General features: G+C 56.0%; 2 protein-coding genes across 4 annotated transcripts; one reads left to right on the top strand and one right to left on the bottom strand.

The window, feature by feature from the left end:
• Positions 1–169: 169 nt before the first annotated feature.
• Positions 170–16,595, bottom strand: PRPF31 (pre-mRNA processing factor 31). 2 transcript variants are annotated; one of them, XM_054462971.2, is made up of 15 exons: positions 16,309–16,595; positions 15,616–15,747; positions 12,947–13,131; positions 12,769–12,829; positions 9,359–9,442; positions 8,708–8,805; positions 7,742–7,848; positions 7,408–7,577; positions 6,668–6,825; positions 4,704–4,793; positions 3,106–3,233; positions 2,929–3,001; positions 2,116–2,244; positions 1,931–2,029; positions 170–582 (listed from the first exon to the last, which is right to left on the bottom strand). In XM_054462971.2, the coding sequence occupies exons 3-15, from the start codon at positions 13,121–13,123 to the stop codon at positions 457–459; spliced, it is 1,500 nt and encodes a 499-aa protein (XP_054318946.1). In that variant the 5' UTR covers positions 13,124–13,131; positions 15,616–15,747; positions 16,309–16,595; the 3' UTR covers positions 170–456. The 2 variants fall into 2 exon arrangements, with proteins under 2 accessions (XP_054318946.1, XP_054318947.1); XM_054462972.2 differs by lacking the exon at positions 16,309–16,595 and having other exon boundaries at positions 14,492–15,622.
• TFPT (TCF3 fusion partner) lies at positions 15,704–24,627 on the top strand. Of its 2 annotated transcripts, none has more exons than XM_054462977.2 (6): positions 15,704–16,184; positions 16,768–17,026; positions 21,355–21,425; positions 23,181–23,250; positions 23,332–23,550; positions 24,478–24,627. In XM_054462977.2, exons 1-6 carry the CDS (start codon positions 16,162–16,164, stop codon positions 24,595–24,597), a joined length of 762 nt encoding a protein of 253 aa, XP_054318952.1. In that variant the 5' UTR covers positions 15,704–16,161; the 3' UTR covers positions 24,598–24,627. The 2 variants fall into 2 exon arrangements, with proteins under 2 accessions (XP_054318952.1, XP_054318953.1); XM_054462978.2 differs by lacking the exon at positions 15,704–16,184 and adding an exon at positions 16,350–16,470.
• The last annotated feature ends 30 nt before the right edge of the window (positions 24,628–24,657 follow it).

Genomic DNA, 24,657 nt, shown 5'->3' with positions numbered 1-24,657 from the left:
GAGAGGGCTTTTTCCTTCTGGGATCCCATGACGAGAAAGTAACGGGGAAGGGAGTGGGCCTAGACACCACTTGGACCCGAGGGCCAAGCTCTTTTCTCAAAACTCCACAGCTCTGACTCTTCTAGTTGCCCCAGCTGTTTGAAAAATGATCACTCCCCAAGGACAGATCTTGATAATGTCCTTTTAATTGTACTCTTTTCAAAAAAGTTTCTCCTTTCTCAGTTAAAATAAAAAAGACAAGGCATGATGAAGACCTGCTCTAGCCCATACCGGGCGGTGATCTCGGTCCTGGGGGAGGCCAGGCCGGGCTCTTCCAAGGCCTCCTCCCTAGGCAGTCTCAGCACTGGGGCCGGTGGCAGGGTAGGTTCTCCCTGCCAGAACCCAATCCCAGCCCTTCAGAAGGACTAGACCTCTGTGTCCCTTCAGTGGGAAGCCACCTTGGACACACGCAGTCATTCAGGTGGACATGAGGCCACTCTTCTCGCCCTTGACCTTGAGGAACTCAGCCATGCTGGAGAAATACTTCTGGTTGGCCTCAGCCACCTTCTTCTCTGCTGCCTGTGGGTTCACAATCTCCAGGCCCTGGGCAGGTGAGGGAGAGAGGATGATGGGTTAGGTGAGGAGAAGGCCCCAACTGTGACCCATCAGAGCCCCCCAGGCCCTTCCCCATGGCACTCAGGCCTTGGGTGGGCATGAGACAGTTTGCCTGTCCCTGGAGTTGCCCTGTCTTGGGAGATTCTGACTCAGTGGGTCTGGAGGGAGAGGGTGGGGAGGAACCAGGGCGCCTAGATTTGTATGAAGTTCCTCAGGGGGTGCTAAAAACCACCAATGCTTGAGGACAGCCAATCCTGCGCCGTTTCTGCATGAGGAAACTGAGTCCCTGGGGGACATGGCTGGCCCGAGGTCCTAGCACAAATCACACCAACACCACTGACGATCATAGTGCAGCAATGGGAGCCAACACCTGGCCGGCACTTCCTAAATATTTTCAAGGCAACAGAGCGAGCCCCTGTCTCTAAAAATAATAACAGGACCCAGTCATCGGGCTCTAATGGTAAGCCCAGTGCCAAGTGCTTCCTGTGCATTCTTTTCAGTCCTGAGCACCTCATGATGGAGGAGGGGAGGCTTGGAAAGGCATAGCCACTGGCCTCATCTTCTCAAAGAGGCCCTCCCTGGCTGCTCCAAAACGAGAGCCTCCCCTGTCCCACCCCCTACCTTCCACCTCCTCCCCTCCCTGGCATTTGCGCCTTTTACTACACTGGACATCTTACTGAGCTGTCTGTGCCCGGCCACCCACTGGCTGCATGAAGGTAAGACTTGTCTCTCATTCATCGCTTCATCCCCAGAGCCGGCAACACCGATAGAACTCAGTAGGTGCTGCATAGACACCCGCTGACTCAGCAAATGAGCTGGCTGCTGTCTCGCCCCCATGGTGCAGGCTGGCCCTGCTCTGTGGATGGTGAACCGAGGCACCGACGATGCGGTGACTGCCATGCTCCACGCTGCTCACTGCTGACTGGCTGGGGCCTGGACCCACACGTGACATCCAAGCCCACCTAGCCAGGAACTTTCTTGAGTGGGGTCCTGAGGTTACCTTAACCGTCCTGGCCATTTTGAACTGGAGGGCCTGGAGGCTGAGCACTGTAACCCGCTCAAGGCCCCAGAGAGAGGAAATGGGCACCCTGGACACAGCTGTGGGCCTGGTTCTAAAGCGGTCCGTGCTCACGAGGACTGCTCAGCGCTGGCCTCTCGTCTCTGCTAACCTCTTCCTGTGTGCCAGGAGCTGCCTACGTCCTCTGCATACCTCGTCACCACACCCTCCACAACAGCCCCGTGAGGGGACTCATCCTGGCCTGCTTCACAGGGGCAGAGGGCAAGGGGCCTTGCCAAGGTCTCGGGGCCAGGGACAGAGCCAGCCCAGGGGAGGTACCTGGAGTGGGGTGAAGGCCACGCTGGAGGCCGTGCCCGAGGAGCGGTCGCGGATGGTGGACTTCCCGCCGTACACGACGCTCTGCTTCTGCAGGGTCCGCTGTGGGGAGGACAGGGAGGCTGCGATCTGGGCTCCCCCAACCTTGTGTCCCTTGGTCCCCAGCCCCACCTGGTTCTGGCCCATACCTGCAGCGTCTTGGAGATCCTGGCCTTGGTGGCCTCGTTTACCTGCGTCTGCCGCACACGCCCACTGCCCGACTTGCCCAGGTGGCCCAGGCTGAATCCCAGGTCCTCCTGGTAGGCATCCTCCTCGATCTAGGGAGAAGGGGAGGCGCCCTGCAGTTCAGCGACCAGGCCCTGCCCTCCAGCCACCGAGGCATCCCCTCCACCAGCCGGAAGCCCAGCGGTCACCAGCCGGCTGGTCCCACGGGCACCTGCTCAGGTACCCACTCAGCCCGGCTGAGGCCTGGGGGCCCCCACAAGTGGGGTATGCTGGAGAGCCTGAGAGGGGCCCGGTCCTAGCACTGCTCTGTGAGCTCAGAGTTGAGAGGCCATTCCTTCCTTACTCGTGTGGGTTGGGGGATGTCAGGAACCAGAAGAGGTTTAATAGGATGAGGTGGCCTCTGAGTTCGGTCTTGCAGGACCAAGGGGATGACGCTGGGATAACAGAGGAGACTGGCGGGGCCCAGGGACGGGGCGGCCGTGCAGCAGGGCACTGCGGAGCCTCTGGGCAGGGAGGAACAGGCCAAGGAGCCTGGGGCAATGGGAAGCTGCAGGGGCTCTAAGCGCCGGAGACACAGGCTCCGCAGGTTACAAGGGTCACTCTGGGGCTGAATGGATGGACACGAGAATAGAGGCCGGGGGATGAGGGAGGAGGCTGGGACAGTGTCCTAGACATGAGCCAGGGCCACAGGACGAGAGGAGGGACAGTGACAGGAGGCAGAGGGCAGTGGCGGCTGGCTGCCTGTGGGGTTGAGGAGGGCGCTCTGAGAGTCTGACCTCTCCGAAGCTCATACGGTTGGCCTGCTTCCGGATCTCTGTCAGCCCCAGCCGCTCCTTCATCTTGCGGTACCTGGGGACGGGTGGGCGGGCGGTGCCAGGGAGTCAGCTGGGAGGAGGACGCCGGCTTCTCCCCTCCGTGACCCCCATGCCTACTGGACCCCCAGGGCCCCTCACCTGCGGCCGCCTCGCTTCTTCCGCTGCCCATCCAGGGGCGCAGGCAGCGGCTTCACCTGCTTCACGGGCGGCGGCTCCTGCCACTTGTCGAATTTGCGCTCGATCTCATCCTTCAGTTCGTAGCCCACCTGGGGAGGGCGAGGGGGAGGTCCTGCAGCTGCTCACATGGGCTGCCCACCCAGGCCTCCTCTGAGTGGGCCCCCCGAATATCCACGTGCCTTAGTTAAATCAGCACCTAATGTTGCCTCACTACAACCCCCTTTCTTTTTCTTCTTGGTGTTGACTTAGCACTGCTAGACACAGGACAGGGTTCACCTGTTGACTGTCTCTTTGACCCGGCCCCCACAAGAATGTCCACGCCACGGGCCAGGGCTCCTGTCTGTGCTACTCACAGCTGCACCCCCCACACCCAGACCAGGGGTGAGATGGGGAGAGGGAAAGAAGAAGAAGGGGACACGGAACACCTGAACGCTGTGCCAGGCTAGGTGCTTGGCAAACGACAGTTCACAAGACAGAAAACGTCTCCTCTCCCGAGTACATCTACCAAGAAGACAGAAGATAACTGAATAATTACTTGAATAACATCCCCTGTTGCAGCGGGGACAGATCCTGGTGTGGAAGGCAAATTACACCCCCACCAACACACACATGCCCAAGGAGGCCCATGTTCTAATTCCCAGAATCACAGGGCAAAAGGGATGTGAAGAGGTTAAGAAGGATTTTAAGGATTGTGAGCTGGGAAGACTATCCTGGACCATCTGAGTAGGCTCAGTATAGCCACAGGGGCCCTTAAAATAGAAGAGGGGAACAAAAACAGAGGCCGAGATATGAAGACAGAAGCAGAGTCAGAGAGAGGTCTGAGAGTGCTATGTGGCTGGCTCCGCAGACAGAGGGAGGGCCACGAGCTAAGGGGTGCCAGTGACCCCTAGAAGCTAGAAAAGACAAGGGAATGGATTATCCCTTGAATCCCCCAGAAGGAACGCTCCAGGCTGACACCCTGACTTCAGCCCAGTGAAACTCATTTTGGACTTCTGACCTACAGGACCACAGATAATAAACCTGCGCTGTTTTTTGTTTTTGTTTTTGTTTTTATTTTTAGATGGAGTCTCGCTCTGTCACCCAGGCTGGAGTGCAATGATGCAATCTCAGTTCACTGCAACCTCTGTCTCCCAGGTTCAAGCAATTCTCCTGCCTCAGCCTCCTGAGTAACTGGGATTACAGGCGCATGCCACCACACCCGGCTAATTTTGGTAGAGATGGGGTTTCACCATGTTGGCCAGGCTGGTCTCAAACTCCTGACCTTGTAACCCACGCACCTTGGCCTCCCAAAGTGCTGGGATTACAGGCGTGAGCTACCGCACCCGGCCACACCTGCACTGTTTTAAGCCAGTAGGTTCATGCTACCTTCCAACAGCAGCCCTAGGAAACCCCACTGGGGAAGGGGGTGCCTGACCCCAGGGAGGGTGGCCAGAAGCACTGCCTCGGCCTTGGTAGGACAGTGCTCGCTGGGGCGGGCTCCCTGCTGAGGGCTCTCCCCGCAGAGACACCCCAGGCCAGAGGAAAAGACGCCCGGCCGCCCCTCACCTTTCCCTCCTCACCTTCCCCTCCGTGCTCTCGTGGAAACTGTCCACACGGGCTGCCAGTGTGCACTTGGCGGCCACCAGCCGGGCCGCTTTCCGCCGCAGATCCTGGAGCAATGGAAAACGGGGGTGGAATCTGTGTGAGACAGACAGACAGAGGTAATAGCAAAGGACCGCGCACGCTCCTCCTCTGGCTCTACCCTGGTCCCGGAAGGGGGCTTTCCACCCTTGGGCTCTAGAGGTGTGTGCTCTCAGCTCCCACTTCACAGGAAGAGGGGATGAGGGCAGGGCACAGAGCCATGTCCCGGCTGGTAAGTGGCCGTCAGGTAAGGATGACAGTAAGACATGCTGACGACGAGCACAGTGGTGACTGTGGAGACACCGGGGGGAGTGTGCTCGGCCTGGATGCCAGCCCTGTGCTAAGCACGCCCCTTGGATCATCTCATCAAATATTCAAATATTGGGCTGGTGTGATCATTGCACCCCCTTTTCAGATGTGGAAACCAAGGCTTCAAGTCATGTGGCCAGGGAGACAGCCAGCAGGTGATGGAGCCAGGGTTCCAATCCAAACCGCAAACAGAGCCCAGCTGTCAGCCACAGTGAAGCGATGATGGCCAGCCCTGGCCTCCCTTCCGGGCCTGTGATGTCTACGGCCTGTGCCTGGACTGATGTGAGATGGGCAAATGAAGAGGCAGAGGCCTGGGTGACAAGACACCAGGCTCCCTGGGGCAGGTTTAACCCATATGCCTAGGGCTGTGAGGCGGCGGCGATGGCAGGGGTGCAGTGAGGCAGCTGGAGTCCCGAGCCCTAGGCCCACCAGTCCTGGGTTCTATCGCCCGCTCTCCCTCCTCCCAGGATGGGGCGACCTGCCAGCCTCCCTGGGTGTGTTCCAGTAGCAGTGCCTGACCTAAAGGGTCACAGAAAAGACCAAAAAAAAAAAAAAAACCCACACAGGGCTGGGGGGTGGGGCCAGGAAATGCCCAACCGGCCTTGGCCATCAGTGCTATTGTTCTCCCCATCCCTGGGGGAGGCCAAGCAGGGCACAGGGCCATGAGCCTGAGGTCACTCGCCACAGTCGGACAGAGCAGGGTCCGGACCCAGGCCTGTCTGTCCCAGAACCTGTCTTGCTTGTTTTTTTTTTTTGAGACAGTCTCACTCTGTCACCCAGGCTGGAGGGCAGTGGTATGATCTTAGCTCACTGCAACCTCCACCTCCTGGGTTCAAGTGATTCTCCTGCCTCAGCCTCCCAAGTAGATGGGATTATAAGTGTGGGCCACCATACCCAGCTAGTTTTTTTGTATTTTTGGTAGAGATGGGGTTTCACCATGTTGGCCAGGCTGGTCTCGAACACCTGACCTCAGGTGATCTGCCCACCTCGGCCTCCCAAAGTGCTGGGATGACAGGCGCAAGCCACTGCGCCCCACCAGGCTGGCGGTCCTGTGTGTGTGCTGTCAGGCGTCGATGCTGGGAGGGTGATGTGTCCCGACTGCAGGGAGAGGACCCCGGAAGCTCCGAGGTTGGTGACCTCTCCTGCCCCTCCTGTGTGTCTCTCCCCATGGCTGATGTGCAGCCCTCAGTGGATTCTGTGAGTCTTTCTAGTGAATGGTCAAACTTGAGGGTGGTCTTCGGAGCAGTTGCACACTAACCCGATGCTGCTTGTCGTGAGCTAGGCCTGACCTGTAAGTGCTTCATCTGCACTGAGCCCTCGTCCCAACTCATGAAGCAGGTGCTGTGCTGCCATTTGATAGGAGAGGAGACTGAGGCACAGAGCGTTCACGCCTCTTGCCCACAGTCACCCGACTGGTGGGTGCTGGAGCTGGTGTGCTGCAGAGCCCTGGCTCTCACGTACCATGCCACCCTGTTCCCAGCTCCTGAGTGCTACCGTCAGCTGGGCCAGATGGTGGGGTGGCTGCTCAGGCTGTCTGGGCACAGCGGAAGGCTCCAGGGGGGCCGGGGGAGGGGCCGTGACGCGGTGGGCTCACCGGGGGCAGGGACTGCACGATGTCACTGTGGTAGATGTAGCCGGTGTGGGGCAGCACTGAGGTAGACGAGAAGCCTGACAGCGTCTTGCGCTGGGCCCCAAGCAGCATGATGTTGCAGGCGGGCATCTTGGAGAGGTTGGTCAGGCCGCCGGCCACACCTGCGGTGGGAGGGAGGGAGGAAGGGAGCAGGGGCGGTCAGAAGAAAGCAGGGAGGTGGGGGTGCGTGAATCTGCCTGGGGGCTCGACGTGTGCCAGGCACCTTTACATGAGGTTCTGGTTGGATTCCTCGGTGGCCCTGCCAGGTGGGCGACCTGGCCCATTCCACGAGGGGCAGATGCAAAGGAGGCTCAGAGAGGGAGGGCAGCTGCCCTGGGGGTGCAGGGAGGAGGCCCCCAACAGGAAGCTGATCACCACATTTGTGCTAAGCCACACTACCCCTGTTCCAGGGATGTCTGTGTTTTGGAACCATTTTCATCAAACCAGGCGCTCTCTGACAACAGGGCCCGGGTGTGGTCCTCTCTGGGTTTCCAGCACAGGGGAGGGAGAAGGGGCTGTGGGTGAGTGCTTTCCCACAGACAAGGCTTGGCTGTGTGCCAGGCTGGCTGACCTCTGTGACGTCCAGGGAGACGGGGTGCCGAGCCCAGGTGCCAAAGCCCCCATTCTACAGAAAAGGATGCAGCTTCCCCAAGGTCACAGTGTCAGCAGAGCCCCGCTCCTTGGGACCCAGCCCGGGGCCTCACCCATGATCTTGGCGGCCGTGGATGCCCCGATAATGATGGACAGGTTGGGCGCGATGAAGGACATCCGGGACTCCACGTACTCGTAGATGCGGTGCTTGGAGGCGTTCAGCTCCAGCGCCATGTCGCAGGCTTCCTCCAGCCGCTCCAGCTCCTCCTCCGACAGCTGCTGCCTGCAGGGGCAGGTGTGCCCAGCCCCAACCCTCTCAGTTCTGTGTGTGTGTGTGTGTGTGTGCGTGTGTGTGTGCACGTGCATGTGCACACCTGCGTATGTAGCTCCAGCCTAATCCCCAGTCCCATTAGCCCGGGCCCGGTGCCTCCCTCACAGCGGACATACCCCTGGGTGGTGGAGGCGGTGACGCTGACGACCATGATGGTGGCATTGGTGAGGATCTGCTGCAGGTTCTCATTGTTCTTGCACTTGTCCAGGCTGTTGCCCAGCTCCTGGGGGCGAGCAGAGAAGACAGGGGAGGCTTGGGAACTCAGGAAGGCTCGAGAACCTCTCTTGCTCAGCACCTCCTCGGGTCTCTTCTTGGCGACACTGGGACAGTCAGGGTCTCTGCACTGGGGACCTCTCCTGCCTCCACCACCTCAAGCATCCACACCGTTCCTGCCTCCACCGCCTCAAGCATCCACACCATCTGCCCTGCTTTCGCTGACCCTGAAACGGAGCCTGGGCAGAGCGGCATCTGGAAAGACCGCGGCCTCACAAGCCTCTGGCCCGCATCAAGTCGGAGGCGTGAATCCTCAGCCTCGCTTCCCTACAGGGGCTTCCCCACCGCCATCCTAATCCTTTCCTAGACACGCATGGGGACCTCCTCCTCTCCCCGCCCTCACGCGCACCCGCCCCTCTTTTCCAAAACCCTTCCTTGGCTTTCTCCTAAGACCCAAAGGCTGGACGTGATCCGACCTCTTCCCCATCCCCTCCTTCCCCGCCTCACTTCCTCCCCGCTTGTTCCCTCTCCAGCTCTCCGCACTTAGACGTCTCTCTCCCCCAAATCTCCGCGTGCCTGCCCTGTGTCAACCTTCGGATGTCAACTCCAATCTACCGGCTCCGACCACAGTGGGAGCAGCACGGGTCAGGCCAGAGGGGACGCCCTCTCGGGAGACCGGGTTAGGAGGGGAGCCCTGAGAACGTCCTGTCCAGGCTCTGTCCCTCCCACGCTGGGCAGACTGGGCCACTGAGCCCTCACCCACTCCTCTCCATCGTCTCCAGACCCCGAGGCCTCTGGGAGGGGGTCCAAGAGTGAGCCCCGCCTGCCCCTTCACACCAGCGGAAGCACCCCGCCTTCTCTGCGCTCACCTTGACCGTGCGGATGTAATCCAGTGCATTGGGGACCAAGGACTCCAGTTCAGGGAATCTCTTCGAGTACTTATCCCGGATGAACTTATGGATGATGTCTAGGGTAAACGGGACAGGCAGGTGTCGGGTGAGATGGAAGGTAGACTCTGCTGGTTGGCCCTAACACCAATGTCCCCTTCTTCCTTTAGTAACTGAAGCCCTGGCTTGTAGCCTGGCACACGGGCACCAGCATACAGGCTCCATTTCTTAGCCGCCCTTACCGCTAGGTGTGACCAGGGGAATTAGTTCTGGTCTGTAAAATGTGAGCTGCAGTGACATGTTCTTAAAAGAAGCGCCTTGCTGGTGGGAATGCAAAGGTGATGGCTGGAGGTGGGGCAGTCACCTTGCACCGTGAGGCAGGTGGCCGACCAACGGGATGGAAAGAGCCGGGGCCCTACAGGCAGCCAAGCGGCCACACCATCCCCGAGTGCTCCTCAGACTCATGCATGAGAGAACGCACTTCCTTCTTATTTCAACCACTCTGTGACAGCAGGTGAACCTTGATCTGAGCTTGCGCTTAGGGGCAGGACCCTGGGAAAGGCCAGTGGGGAAAGGAGAGGGGGCGTGAGGGACGTCACACGGGGCTGTCTCCGCCTGCCCCCCAGCACTCACTCAGCTCATTTTCGATCTCCACGGTCAGGTTGTTGGCATCCACGATGACGCGGTATTCAGGCGCTGCCTCCACTGGTCCCATCACTGTGAGGACACGGAGGCATGGGTGTGAGTATCTAAATCCCTACCCCCTCTCGGGTCCCAGAGCTGGGGGAGATGGAGGATGAGGCTGGGAGGGGTCAGGACGGAGGGGCTGAAGAGTAAACCAGGGACAGGCTGATGTCTGCCTCCTGGGTCCCGCAGCTGGAGGGGACGGAGGATGAGGCTGGGAGGGGTCAGGACGGAGGGGCTGAAGAGTAAACCAGGCGACAGGCTGACGACTGCAGACATCCCTGAACTTGTGTTCCTGCCTTCAATCCCTCTCCCTCCACACCAGTCTAGACTTGACCCCATCCACCCCAGAACTGACTGTGTGAAACCTCCTACGGCTCCCCACAGCCCCAAGGCTAATGACCAAGTCCTCAGACTGACATTCAAGGCCTCCCCAACTCCGGAAGCTCTGCAGGGACCAGTGCTGTGCCTGTGTTGGCTATACCCACACCCGAGTACCCAGGACAGCACCTGGCACACAGGGAGTTGCCCAGTTCCTATCTGCTGACTCAGCAACTCTGCAGTCTGGCCTCCCGCCCTTCCCACCCCATCCTCTCACCACATCCCATTTTATTCCACTCCAGCCATAAAGGAGTGATCACAGTGCCCCAGACACCCACTCCTCCTAGCCTTTTTTTTTTTTGAGACATAATTTCGCTCTTGTTGCCCAGGCTAGAGTATAGTGGCACGATCTCAGCTCACTGCAACCTCCGCCTCCTGGGTTCAAGCGATTCTCCTGCCTCAGCCTCCTGAGTAGCTGGGATTACAGGCATGTGCCACCACGCCCAACTAATTTTTTTTTTGTATTTTTAGTAGAGACAGGGTTTCACCATGTTGGGCAGGCTGGTCTCGAACTCCCAACCTCAGGTGATCCACCTGCCTTGACCACCCAAAGTGCTGGGATGACAGGCGTAAGCTACCACGCCAGACCCCTCCTGGCCTTTGCATGTGCTGTTCCCTCTCCCCAGAGCGTCCCTTACCCCATGTCTGTTTCTGGAAAACGCTTCTTTGTGCTTTAGTAATAAGAGGCCAGGCACAGTGGCTCATACCTGTAATCCCAGCACTTTGGGAGGCTGAGGCAGGAGAACTGCTTGAGCCCAGGAGTTGGAGAGCAACCTGGGCGACATAGGGAGACCCCATCTCTACACATAATTAAAAAAAATTAGCCAGGCACGGTGGTGTACACCTGTGGTCCCAGCTGCCTGGGAGGCTGAGGCAGGAACGCCTGAGCCCAGAAGGTCAAGGCTGCAGTGAGCTGGGATCATGCCACTGCATTCTGGCCTGGGTGACAGAGTGAGACCCTGTCTCAAAAAACAAACAAACAAAAAGATGTTGTGTTTAAAAGTCATGCAAATACTAACTGCCTCATGCCACAGCCAGTAGAAGGCAGAGCTCAGGTCTGACCCCAGGCAGGGCGGCTGCAGAGTCTGGGTTCCTAACCCTGATGCTCAAACGGCTCTTTAAGCCCTTAAGACTCAGGCAGTGACTCAGAATCCTTCCCTCCCATTCTGGAAGGATCAGACGCCTCCTCTGTGTACCCGCAACACTTGTGCACCTCCAGTAAACAGGGACTGCCACCAGCTTGTGAGATGTTTCACGTCTACCTCCTCAACCAGACACCGGGTGTGACAGGGTCTGACTCCATCCCTGAGCCTGGCCTGACATCAGGAAATGTCACTTTCTGTGTCCCATAACCCTCTGGAGGGAGAAATTCCTCGGCCTGGCATCTGGAACTCTGCAGGATTCTCTCTCTGGATGTCTGAGACCCCAGGCCTGCAGCTATCTTTCCCTGGGCCCCCTTCTCCCTTTCTTTACCTGGCACATGCATTCATGCTCTACAGTCCAATTCAGCTATCGATTCTTCCCTGACACCTGGGGCAGGGTCAGCCAGTCCCTCCTGTGGCTCCGGTGTCCCCAGCTTGGTACCACCCGCCGATAGCTGTCTGGAACCTGGCCTGCCTCTTCCACTAGACCTTGAGCACTTTGAGAGCAAAGAACTGGGCGATTCAACTGGGTGCCCAGGTAAACGTTAAAGAAAGCAAGCAGTGAGTCTCCCGAAACTCTGCCCTCTCACGACACTTCTTTCCCCAGAAACCTCCCATGACTTCGTGTCGTCAACAAATTCCATTCAAGAAGAATGGGAAGGCCGGGCACAGTGGCTCACGCCTGTAATCCCAGCACTTTGGGAGGCCGAGGTGGGCGGATCACTTGAGGTCAGGAGTTCGAGACTAGCCTGGTCAACATGGTGAAACCCCGTCTCTACTAAAAAATACAAAATAGCTAGGCATGGTGTTGCATACCTGTAATCCCAGCTACACATAAGGATGAGGGAGGAGAATCGCTTGAACCCAGGAGGCGGAGGTTGCAATGAGCCAAGATCACATCACTGCACTCCAGCCTGGGTGACAGAGGGAGACTCCATCTCAAGGAAAAAAAAAAATAGAATAGGAATGGTAACAGGACTGCCCTCTTAAGAGTGAATCTGAGCACTCATGAGATAAGCTAGTGTTCTCTCAATTTGGGCATGAGAAAAGGTTTTAGGTGATTTTTTTTTTTTTTTTTTTTTGAGACGGAATCTTGCTCTGTCTCCCAGGCAGGAGTGCAGTGGCACGATCTCGGCTCACTGCAAGCTCTGCCTCCCAGGTTCACGCCATTCTCCTGCCTCACCCTCCTGAGTAGCTGGGACTACAGGCAAAGCACCCGCCACCACGCCCGGCTAATTTTTTGTATTTTTAGTAGAGACGGGGCTTCACCGTGTTAGCCAGGATGGTCTTGATCTCCTGACCTCGTGATCCACCTGCCTCGGCCTCCCAAAGTGCTGGGATTACAGGCCTGAGCTACTGCACCCGGCCTTAGGTGGTTCTTTAATAATTATATATCTATTTTTATACAGTGACTTTGTCTTTGCCAAATGATACCAGTTTTCCATTCATGGTAGCAATTTGCTTCCTTCTCGGATAAATTTAAGAAAAAAAGTCCTAGACTCAAAGAATATGTTAAGCAAATAATAGGATAAGTGGCTTATAGATGTGGCGAAAACCCTGTAACCGGTCATGTGAATCAGTGAAGTCTGGGAAACCTCAAGCTGCGTCCTATCATGATCAGTAAGCTCAGCACACAGGAAGGACTTAAGAAGCATGAGCTTTACAATGCAATATATATTTAGTGGAAAAGGGAACAGGTTGGGGAGAAACAACAAAAAAAAGAAGGCTCTAGAAAAGGCTGAGAGGGAGATATACCCAGCCACCAGCAGCCAGGGAGCCAGGGGGCCTGGCAGGAGAGACAGGAGATGGGGAGGGGTACACAGTGGGAGGAAGCACCTTCTGAAGCTTTGGCTTGCTTGCTGATATACTCCTCAATCTTCATCATAATCTCAGCAAACTGCAGAAAAGGAGAGGAGAGTCAGAATCCAGCACTCTTCAAAAAGAAGCCTGTATCACCCCCTTCTGGGAGATTCTGTCTAAAGCCCCCTGCTAGGAATGCCTCTTGTCCTCTTACCATCTTACTGTCCCATAGCTTGGCGATGGTCTTGACCGAATCCCCGGAAAGATCCAGCTGTGTCTCCTCCTGCACATCCTCGATCGCTGGCTCCTCTTCTTCCTCCCCATAGCTTCCTCCTTCCTCCTCTTCTGCTGCCTCTTCGAGATCAGCTAAGAGCTCATCTGCCAGAGACATCCCGAGGCCTGGGGAGGGACAGCAGGGTTCCCTAAAAACTTGCCCCAATAAAGTCCCTCCTTATTACTGAGCGATGATTCTCCCCCAGAAGACCCTGGTCCTTCTTTCTCAACCCCACTAGCACGCAGGCTCCATGACGACAGGTGCTTTAGTTTTTAGTTTGTTTTGTTCACTGGCGAGTCTCCAGCTCTGACATGTGCAAGACGCAGCACACCCCTATGACCGCCACCTTGCTAAGACTTACTGGAACCAAGTGGTGTAGATTCCAAATGCATTTGCAAACTTTCTTATCCTTTCTTTCCTTTAGCCTTGAAAACATACTTTGAAATTCTTTGTTTCCCTCCTTTCCCACTAGACACTGTCTTGCACTGCTGGCTTATCTATGTGCTTACTTAGAAGTTCCAGGGGCTAATCTTATTTGTTTTTTAAAGATGGAGTCTGGCTCTGACACCCAGGTTGGAGTGTAGTGGCACAGTCTTGGCTCACTGCAACCTCCACCTCCGGGGTTTGAGCAATTCTCCTGCCTCAGCCTCCTGAGTAGCTGGGACTACAGGCACCTGCCACCATGCCCAGCTAATTTTTTGCATTTTTTTTTTTTTTTTTGTAGAATCAAGGTTTCACCATGTAAGCCAGGCTGGTCTTGAACTCTTGACCTCAAGTGAGCGACCCACCTTGGCCTCCCAAACCGTTGGGATTACAGGCGTGAGCCACCGCGCCTCGCCGCAGGGGCTAATCTTGAAACAAACTAGGTATGGAAACACAGCTGCAAAACTCCAGAGGTTACTTCAAGACGATCAATCTACAACCTGGCCATTGTTGACATGACACCAGCCCATGCTCTGGGTGGCCCGTGACTCAAGACAGCCTTTGGAGCAAGACACACATACCTTGTACCCAGCACCACTCCTGTATGCTTCCCATTCAAAATTCCCCTTTTTAAGCCCCTCTCCCCAGCCTAAAGTTTGAAATGGTCTTTTAAAGACATCAGCTTGGCCATTTCTCATCTGCGAGCATTTGATCAATAAAGCTGCTTTACTTTCACCACCCCCAACTTCTTCTGCCTCTGAATAGCAGAAACGAGTTGATTACATTATCAGTCTCTTCCCACCTCCAGGTCTTTGTATAAGGACTCTCTTGTAACTAAAGTGGCTCTTTCCTTCACTTTGTTTTTTCTTTTCTTTTTTTTTGAGACAATGTCTTGCTCTGTCACCTAGGCTGCAGTGCAGTGGCGCCATCATAGCTCACTGCAGCCTCGACCACCTGGGCTCAAGAGATTCTCCCGCCTCAGCCTCCCGATAGCTGAGATGACAGGCACACACCAGCACGCCTGGCTAATTTTTAAATTTTTCTGTAGAGACAGGGTCTTACTGTGTTGCTCAGGCTGGTCTCCAACTTCTGGGCTCAAGTGATCCTTTCGCCTGGGCCACCCAAAGTGCTGGGATTACAGGAGTGAGCCATGGCGTCTGGCTCTCCTCACTTCTTAGTAGCCCAGCATCTCCTCAGCCTTCAGCTCTCACGTTCCACCTCCCTGACCCACACGCCCCACTCTAGACTACAGGAGGTTGCTTTGTGATAACGTGTCCCGCACGCTCTGCGTGTCTACAGTAAGGCACTTCACACATTTGTGATTAATGAAGTAATTATTTGATAAAGCCTGTCTGCCAGGCATCAACCAAAGCTCTAAGAGGGCAGGGAACAATTTTTGCTCCTTCCACATCCCCAGGGCCACACCATGGTAGGCGCATATTAAGACTTTTGGGTAAATGAGATGTAAAAGGCCAGGGGCAGTGGCTCATGCCTGTAATCCCAGCACTTTGGGAGGCCCAGGCGGGTGGATCACCTGAGGTCAGGAGTTCGAGACCAGCCTGGCCAACATGGTGAAACTCTGTCTCTACTAAAAATACAAAAAATTAGCTGGGTGTGGTGGTGCATGCCTGTAATCCCAGCTACTCGGGAGGCTGAGGCAGGAGAATCGCTTGAACCCGGGAGGAGGAGGTTGCAGTGAACCGAGATTGCGCCACTGCACTCCATCCTGGGCAACAAGAGCGAAACTTCGTCTCAGACAAAGCAAACAAACAAACAAACAACTGGCCAGGCGCGGTGGGTCACGCCTGTAATCACAGCACTTTGGGAGGCCGAGGCGGGCAGATCACGAGATCAGGAGTTCGAGACCAGCCTGACCAACGTGGGGAAACCCCACGTCTCTACTAAAAATACAAAAATTAGCCAGGGGTGGTGGCGGGCGCCTGCAATCCCAGCTACTCTGGAGGCTGAGGCAGGAGAATCGTTTGAACCCGGGAGACGGAGGTTGCCATGAGCCGAGATCGCGCCACTGCACTCCAACCTGGGCAACAGACCGAGACTCCGTCTCCAAACAAACAAACAACAAAAAACCAAAAACCAAGCTGTAAAGGCCCGCCTTTTTCCTCACACACTTCTCCCAGACCCAGGAGCCCGGCCTCCCGCTCCCCCCTCGTCTCCATCACACTCACCTCTCCTCTCCGCGCACCACTGTTTCTAGGAAATAAGCTTTCCCAGAGCGTTCGTCGCTCACCGATGACGTCTCATTCTCGCGCCGTTATAGAGGCAAAGCTATCTCTGATTAGTCCCCGCTCGCGATGTTCCTGGCCGCATTTGAAACAACAACTTTATTAACACCTGGCACTAGGCGGAAAGAGGCGGTAAGCCGCGAGGAGGAAAGGGACTCACGGCCCGCTGTGGACCGATCCTGCTAAGCGGAGAATCGCTGTGGCCGGACGACGGGGCGTCGAGACAAGAAGAAAGACGTTGGCAACTCAGAGGACTGGTTGCGGCGTTAGACAAGAAAGCAAGGCCTTTATGCAGGGATTCGGGGTGGACGTGGGGGTGGGCCGAAGCGAAGCCGGAAACAAGAAACTACAACTCCCACAAGGTCTAGGGCCACGTCCCGCCGTCCTCGGCTGCTGAGCCTGATGGGACAAGTAGTTTTGCGAACGGCTTAACCTACAGATTGAACAGATTGGAAGCTCTGAGGCCCGGGGCTTCCGGAGGTCGCGGAGATGGAATTGGAGCAGAGAGAAGGGTATGTGGCTGAGCCCTTGTGAAAAAGTGCGAATCCCAGAAAACAGTGCAGCTGCATTGTGTGCAACCATATGAGCTTTTACGCTGAGGTCTGATGGGGGTTGTAGTTCATGCAACTGCTTTACCTTAGAACCCTTTTATGGACTGGGGTCATCCTGAGGGAGGAGAAGGTTAGGGGTTTGGACTGCTGGATCTGAGAGACGAGGAGGCTGGAAGCCAGGACTCTTGCGTCTGGTTGAGGGTTGGGGCTTGGACTGCCTGGGTCCTTGGAGAGAAAAAGTCTGGAGGTCTGGACTCTTGGATCCTGGGAGGAGGGGGTCAGGGCTTGAACCCTGTGGGTGTTGCGAAGGGGGAGTTGCGCACTTGGACTCCTGGGTCTGAGAGAGGAGGGCTGGGGGCTGGATTCTACGGTCTGAGGGAGGAGGGGCTGGGGGCCTGGATTCTAGGATCTCAGGGAGGAGGGGCTGGAGGCCTGGACTCCCAGGTCTGAGGGAAAAGGGGTTGGGGTCTGGGCTCCTGGTTCAGTGGGAGAAGGGGCTGGGGGTCCAGGATCCAGAGCCCCTGAGCCTTTCCCTGCCCCTCAGGACCATGGCAGCCGTGGGCTTTGAGGAGTTCTCAGCGCCGCCAGGTTCAGAGTTGGCGTTGCCTCCCCTATTTGGTGGCCACATCCTGGAGAGCGAGCTGGAGACGGAAGTGGAGTTTGTGTCAGGTGGTCTGGGCGGCTCAGGGCTCCGGGAACGAGATGAAGAGGAAGAGGCAGCCCGGGGTCGGCGGCGGCGCCAGCGGGAATTAAATCGCAGAAAGTACCAGGCACTAGGTCGGCGCTGCCGGGAGATCGAGCAGGTAGGTGAGTGCGGATCCCCCTGTTTTGGGGTCCCCTGGCCTAAACTACCGCCCCCCGCAATCTCTGCCTTTCCACATGCCCAGCCTTTCTTGGCTTGCTGAAGGAATCTTCCGCTTATATATTCAGTCATTTAGCATGCATTATGTGTCTGGCCCTGTGCCGGGCCCCTGGAAGGGCCATCTCCCGTGGAGCTTCCCTGACAACGCAGATGGGTTCTCTGATGTCTCCCGGGGGCCTCTCAATGCGTGGCACCGCTCACAGGTTAAAGCCCAAGCTCTTCACATCTCCCATACCCCTGCCAGGATTCACTCCTCTCGACTCATTCATTCTGCCTCTTGAGTGTCTCTGGACCCTTCTCCTCCCCTCCATCCCACGGCTGCCACTGCAAACTCCAACTGTCTGGGCTGAATGACTGCAATAGCCTCCTTGCTGAGAATGAGGATGGGCTGGGCGTGGTGGCTCATGCCTGTAATCCCAGCACCGTGGGAGGCTGAAGCAGGCGGATCACCTGAGGTTAGGAGTTCGAGACCAGCCTGGCCAACATGGTGAAACCCCGTCTCTACTAAAATACAAAAAAATTAGCCAGGTGTGGTGGTGTGCGCCTGTAGTCCCAGCTACTCGGGAGGCTGAGGCATGAGAATTGCTTGAACCCGGGAGGCGGAGGTTGCAGTGAGCCAAGATCATGCTGCCGTACTCCAGCCTGGGTGACAGAGTGAGACTCCGTCTCAAAATCAATCAATCAATCAATCAATCAATGAGGATTAAACAGCAGGCAGGGCTCAGATCTTGGCAGGCCAGGAACACCAGGACAAGAAGTCTGGATATTTTTTTTTCTTTGAGAGTGAAGGAGCCACTGAAGGGTTTCAGACAGGGGAGGGACAGCATCAGGTCTGGATGCCTGAAACTCTGAAGAGAGTTGTATTAGTTTGCTTGGACTCCCAGAACTTATCACAAACAGGGTCCCTCAAGCACAGAAATTCTTGTCTGACAGTTCTGAAGGCTAGACGTCCAAGGCAAGGTGTCGATAGGGTTGTGAGAATCTTCCAGGCCTCTCCCCTGGCTTCTGGAGGTTTCTGGCAGTCATTGGCACGTAGAAACATCACCCTGATCTCCGCCTTCATCTTTACATTGCTGTTCCCTCTGTGTGTGTGTCTGTGTCCCAATTTCCCCTTTTTATAAGGACTCCAGTCATACTGGATTAGGGCCCACCCACTGGCTTCATTTGAACTTGATTACTTTTGTAACGACACTGTCTCCATATAAGGCGATCCTGAGGTACTGGGGGTTAGAGCCTCAACACCCTCTTTTGGGGGAAATAATTCAAATCTTTTTTTTTGAGATGGAGTCTCGCTCTTGTCTCCCAGGCTGGAGTGCAATGGCACCATCTCAGCTCACTGTAACCTCCACCTCCGGGGTTCAAGTGATTCTCCTGACTCAGCCTCCCTAGTAGCTGGGATTACAGGCGCCTGCCACCACACCCAGCTAATTTTTGTATTTTTAGTAGAGACAGGGTTTCACCATGTTGGCCAGGCTGGTCTCAAACTCCTGACCTCAGGTGATCCGCCTGCCTCAGCCTCCCAAGGTGCTGGGATTACAGGCTTGAGCCACCATGCCTGGTCTTCAACTCTTTTTCTCTTTTTTGAGACAGGGTCTCATTTTGTCACCAAAGCTGGAGTGCAGTGGCACAGTCTCAGCTCATTGCAGCCTCATCTCCCAGGTTCAAGCAGTCCTCCTGCCTCAGCCCCCAAAAAAACTGGGACTACAGGCGCACACCACCACACCTGGCTAATTTTTGTACTTTTTGTAGAGATGAGGTTTTGCCATGTTGCCCAGGCTGGTCTTGAACTCCTGACCTCAAGTGATCCACTCGCCTTGACCTCCCAAAATGCTAGGATTACAGGCATGAGCCACCGCATCTGGCCTCAATTCTTAATGACAGTGTTGGGGAGTTCTGTAAGGAGGAAGGCTAGAGGCCAGGGGCATCTTCCAAACTCTGTTTAACAGACAGACACCAAGCCCAAACGGACTCAACTGGAGCCTCTGCTGTTAATCCACCCCCCAGGAATAGATTACTCCTATTTTACAAGTATAGAAAATCAAGGCTCAGAGAGGTTAAGTAATGCACCCAAGCTCAGAGCTCAGCAGTGGCAGATCTGAGATTTTTTTTTGAGACAGGGTCTTGCTCTGTTGCCCAGGCTGGAGTGCAGTGGCATGACTGTGGTTCACTGCAGCCCCAACATCCTGGGCTCTAGCAATCTCAGCCTCCAAAGGAGCTGGGACTACAGCCACCAAGCCCAGCTAATTTTTTTTGTTAGTTTTTGAGTGTCGGGGTCTCACTCTGTTGCCCAGGCTGGTGTCGAACTCCTGGCCTCGAGTGATCCTCCTGCCTTGGCCTCTCAAAGTGCTAGGATTATAGGCATGAGCCACTGTGCCAAGCTAGAGCCAAAACTTGAACTCTTTTTTTTTTTTTAGATGGAGTTTCGCTCTTGTTGTCCAGGCTGGAGTGCAATGCTGCAATCTCAGCTCACTGCAACCTCTGCCTCCTGGGTTCAAGCGATTCTCCTGCCTCAGCCTCCCGAGTAGCTGGGATTACAGGCATGCGCCACCACACCTGGCTAATTTTGTATTTTTAGTAGAGACAGGGTTTCACCATGTTAGTCAGGCTGGTCTCAAACTCCTGACCTCAGGTGATCTGCTCGCCTTGGCCTCTGAAAGTGCTGGGATTACAAATGTGAGCCACCGTGCCTGGCACTTTTTTATTTTTTTTGAGACAGAGTCTCACTCTGTCACCCAGGCTGGAGTGCAGTGGTGTGATCTCGGCTCCCTGCAACCTCCACCTCCCGGGTTCAAGCGATTCTCCTGCCTCAGCCTCCCGAGAAACTGGCATTACAGGCATGCGCCACCACACCCAGCTAATTTTTGTATTTTTCTTTTTTTTTTTTTTTTTTTTTAGTAGAGATGAGGTTTCATCATGTTGGCCAGGCTGGTCTGGAACGCCTGACCTCTGCCTCCTGAGTAGCTGGGATTACAGGCATGCGCTACAACATCCGGCCAATTTTTGTATCTTTAGTAGAGATGGGGTTTCACCATGTTGGCCAGGCTGGTCTTGAACTCCTGACCTCAAGGGATCTGCCCGCCCCGGCCTCCCAAAGTGCTGGGATTACAGACGTGAGCCACTGTGCCCCGCCCTGAACTCAGGTCTTTCTGACCCAGGAGCAGCACCTGCTTCAGCCACTGTCTTCGGTTCCCTGTTTGGCTGAGTCACATCTCTCCCTCCATGTCTAGGCTGGAGTCTTCAGAAGCTGCGTGCAGGGCTGTCCCCTCAGCCTGGTGTACTTTCCTCCTGTCACCCCTTTGTTTCCTTATTCAAGTCTGGGCCCACGGGCCTTCTCTGCAGGTCGTAACTAAAGTCGCACCTCCTGCCCTAACCTCCAGCATGTCTGACTCTTTGGTATTCACCAAGCACTTCTCACTTTGCAAAGTCATTGATTCCACAAATGTTCATGGAGGATGTACTACATGCCAGGGTCTGGTTAAGGCACGGGATGTAGGAACAAGTCGCTGTCATTTTTCAGCTCATGCTCTGGCTGGAGAGGCGGTCAGTCAGCAGAATAAGCAGAGAGGCAGAGAGGCTGCGTCCTGCCTCATCAGATGAACACTAGGAGGAAATAAAGCTAAGAGTGAATGGCCAGGTGGGGTTCTGGCATGGGAAGGGGGGGGTGGGTGTGTTGCAACTTTTTTTTTTGAAACAGAATCTCGCTCTGTTGCCCAGGCTGGAGTGCAGTGGGGTGATCTCACCTCACTTCACCCCTCCACCTCCCGGGTTCGTGCAACTATCCTGCAGGCGCCTGCCACCATGCCCGGCTAACTTTTTGTATTTTTAGTAGAGATGGGGTTTCATCATGTTGGCCAGGCTGGTCTCGAACTCCTGACCTCAGGGGATCTACTCGCCTCGGCCTCCCAAAGTGCTGGGATTACAGGCGTGAGCCACCGCGCCTGGCCTGGTGTGTTTCGACTTAATGGGACGTTCGGGCTCTCTGAGCAGGTAACAGTTGACCTAAGACTTGGAGTGGAGAGTGAGTTGTGCGGATGGCTGGGGAGAGGGTCCAGGTAGAGGAACAGCATGCGGAAGGCCCCCACTGGAGGGCACTCAGGACTGTGGCATGGTGAGAGGGGAGCCGGTAGGATGGGAAGGTGGAAGGACCTCAGGCCACGGGATGGTCTTTGGCCAGTCTCCCCAGAGTTTAGTGCGTGCCCCATTAAACATCCGTTAAACAAATGAACGGGAGCCGTGGGATCCAGCTGATGGGAGTTTCCCACCCCACAGGTGAACGAGCGGGTCCTGAACAGGCTCCATCAGGTGCAGAGGATAACTCGGAGGCTGCAGCAGGAACGGAGGTAACCCCTTCTCCGTCCCCTCTGGGCCCGTGAGCCTCAGCTCCCAAGTGCTCCCAGCCGCTCTGTCTCTCCCACTCCCACATCCACACAAGCCACAAGGAGAAGCTGGAGATGAGGGCCGGGGGCTGAGGCAAACAAGAAGAGTGGGATTTGGTCTTGCAGCAGAGGGCTGAGCAGTGGGACTGAGGGAGGGCCGGGTAGAGGGGACTGTGGGCTCGGACTGAAGGAGGGCTGGGTGGAGGGGGCTGTGTGCTCAGACTGAGGGACGGCCGGGTGGAGAGGGCTGAGCACTGGGACTGAGGGAGGGCCGGGTGGAGGGGGCTGAGCACTGGGACTGAGGGAGGGCCGGGTGGAGGGGCCTCCTCCCCCTGAAGGGAGGGAACAGCAGGATGGAAGGCACACAAGCACAGACCTGGCTGCAAGTTTTTTTTTTTTTTTGCGGTATGACTCTAAGCAAGCAGTGTCCCTTCTCTGAGCTGTTTCCTATCAACTAAGGGCAGCACCAATATCATGAGGCTGCGGCGGGGTTAAGCCGGAGCTTGCAGGTGGTGAGCTGAGCTCAGAGCTTCCCACTGTGCGTCTCCACAGAACCTGCCCAGGTGGGTGCTGCCCCTGCCACTCACAGTGTCCCTGTCCCATCAACATTGGAGCAAGCTTTGTAGGAATGGCTCCACGTTGTTGCATCAACCACAGTTCTCATCTCAGTCCTTGGCTCAGGCTCGGTGCAGTGGCCCAGGGCTATGTGCTCTTCCCTGGAGCCCATTCTTGCCATCCTGGGCACCCAGCATCCTGGGGTCTCCTGCCTTTCCGGCTGTTCCTTCTTGGCCGCCTTTGCTAGTTCATCCTCCCTCCCCAAAGCTGAAACCTGCGGCTCCCAGGGTTCCTCTGTCCGCACCTGTGCTGTCCAGCACGGTAGCCGCCGGCCACAGGTGAGATTTTCACTTAAGTTGAAATAGGCTGGGCACGGTGGCTCACGCCTGTAATCCTAGCACTTTGGGAGGCCGAGGCAGGCGGATCACGAGGTCAGGAGATCGAGACCATTCTGGCTAACACGGTGAAACTCCGTCTCTACTAAAAATACAAAAAAATTAGCCGGGCGTAGTGGCGGGCGCCTGTAATCCCAGCTACTCGGGAGGCTGAGGCAGGAGAATCGCTGGAACCAGGGAGGTGGAGGTTGTGGTGAGCCAAGATCACGCCACTGCACTCCAGCCTGGGCAACAGAGTGAGATTCTGTCTCAAAACAACAACAACAAACCTGTCCAGGTGCTGGTGCAGAGGAGGCGTTCCATCAATTAGAACTTTAAGGAACTCTGGAGGCAGGGGCTGGGGAAAGAAGAGAAGAGGGTGTTTATAAGAGGTGAGGTCATTAGGAGGAGCGTTCTGTACTCCCCTCTCTTCAGCTATCAATAAAATTTACAACTCACATATGAATGTTTACTAAGTGCTGACATCACATTAAGTACAGAAATCGTCTGGTGTCACTACTTCAGTGTCACCATTGCAACATCCAGCCGAGGGTGTCATGTCGTTTGCAGAGCAGGAAACTCAGCCTCAGAATGGTCGCCTTGTCTGGCTCGAGGTCTCAAGGCTGGTCAAGGGCATGGCTCCCAGGCCTCCAATGCCAGAGCTCAGGACCGTCTGGGTCCAGGACGGCTTTGGCGTTGAGTGGAGTGGGAGCTGAGCTCGATTGTGTGGCCCTTTTCCCCAGCTGATAGGACGTAAGTTATTCCATTGGTGGCTTCTCCCCCTGAGCAGGTTCCTCATGAGAGTGCTGGACTCCTATGGGGATGACTACCGGGCCAGCCAGTTCACCATTGTGCTGGAGGTGAGTGTTGGGCCTCCAGCAGGGTCAGGAACTGGGAGCTCAGGACCCACCCATCACCTACCCCCCCCTCCTCCCTGCCAGGATGAGGGCAGCCAGGGCACAGATGCCCCCACCCCAGGCAATGCTGAGAATGAGCCTCCAGAGAAAGAGGCACTGTCCCCGCCCAGAAGGACTCCTGCACCCCCAGAACCTGGCAGCCCAGCCCCCGGCGAGGGGCCCAGTGGGCGGAAGAGGCGGCGAGTGCCACGGGATGGACGCCGAGCAGGAAATGCGCTGACTCCAGAGCTGACCCCAGTGCAGGTGAGGAAGGTGGGAACTCAAGGGGAGGGACTGGGACTCCAGAGCTGGTGCCAGTGCAGGTGAGGAGGCAGGGACTCAAGGGGAGGGACTGGAGCTCCAGAGCTGGCGCTAGTGCAGGTAAGGAGCGGGGGACTCAAGGGGAGGGGCCGGGGCCAGGGCTGGGGCTGAGTCAAGTTCAGAGCTCTTGGGTTTTGGTTCTGCACCCCGAGGGGCCCAGGGCTGGGGAAAGTTGGAGAAGGGAGGTGAACCAGGACATGTTGGAGGCCTAGGATCAGGCAGGGAAGTAGTTGGAAAAAGTGGGGTAAAGGCTTGGGTAAAAAGGAGACAAAGTTGGAAAGGGAAGGAGGAAGACCTGGAGAAGGAAAAATAGCAGATAGCTAGAGAAGGCTGGGAGTAGAGGGGAAGGAAGGATCAGAGAAGATGGAGTGGAAGGGAAGGCCCAGTGCGGGGAGGAAAGCTGGAAGAACATCTGGACCCAGGAACACTGGGATTGCCTCTGAGGTGTAAAGAGGAAGGTGACTGGCCTGGGAAGACAAGAACTGCGAGGCTGGCCAGGTGCAGTGGCTCATGCCTGTAATCCCAGCACTTTGGGAGGCCTAGGTGGGAGGATCACTTGACGCCAGGAGTTTGAGACCTGCCTGAGCAACATACTGAGACCCCATCTCTACCAAAAAGAAAAAAACATGTTAGGCTTGGTTGGCATGTGCCTGTAGTCCCAGCTACTTGGGAAGCTGAGATGGGAGGATCACTTGAGCCTGGGAGGCAGAGGCTGCAGTGAACTATGATGGCACCACTGCACTCCAGCCTGGGCAACAGAGTGAGACCCTGTCTCTAAAAATCAAAACAAAATGAAAACAAAAATGGTGAAGCTGATGGGATTTTCTAGATTCCCAGGCCTGTTAACACCTTGTTCCTTATCTCTTGCAGATTAAGGTTGAGGAAGACTTTGGCTTTGAAGCAGATGAGGCCCTGGATTCCAGTTGGGTTTCTCGGGGTCCAGACAAACTGCTGCCCTACCCGACCCTGGCCAGCCCAGCCTCTGACTGACCCATGCCCAGTAAACTGACCCCACACTCACCCCGGCCACCGTCTACTTGTTCCCACCTC

This window comes from Pongo pygmaeus, chromosome 20 (genome assembly GCF_028885625.2).
Source record: "Pongo pygmaeus isolate AG05252 chromosome 20, NHGRI_mPonPyg2-v2.0_pri, whole genome shotgun sequence".
NCBI classification, from domain to species: domain Eukaryota; kingdom Metazoa; phylum Chordata; class Mammalia; order Primates; family Hominidae; genus Pongo; species Pongo pygmaeus.
This window is presented reverse-complemented; position numbering and strand designations above follow the sequence as displayed.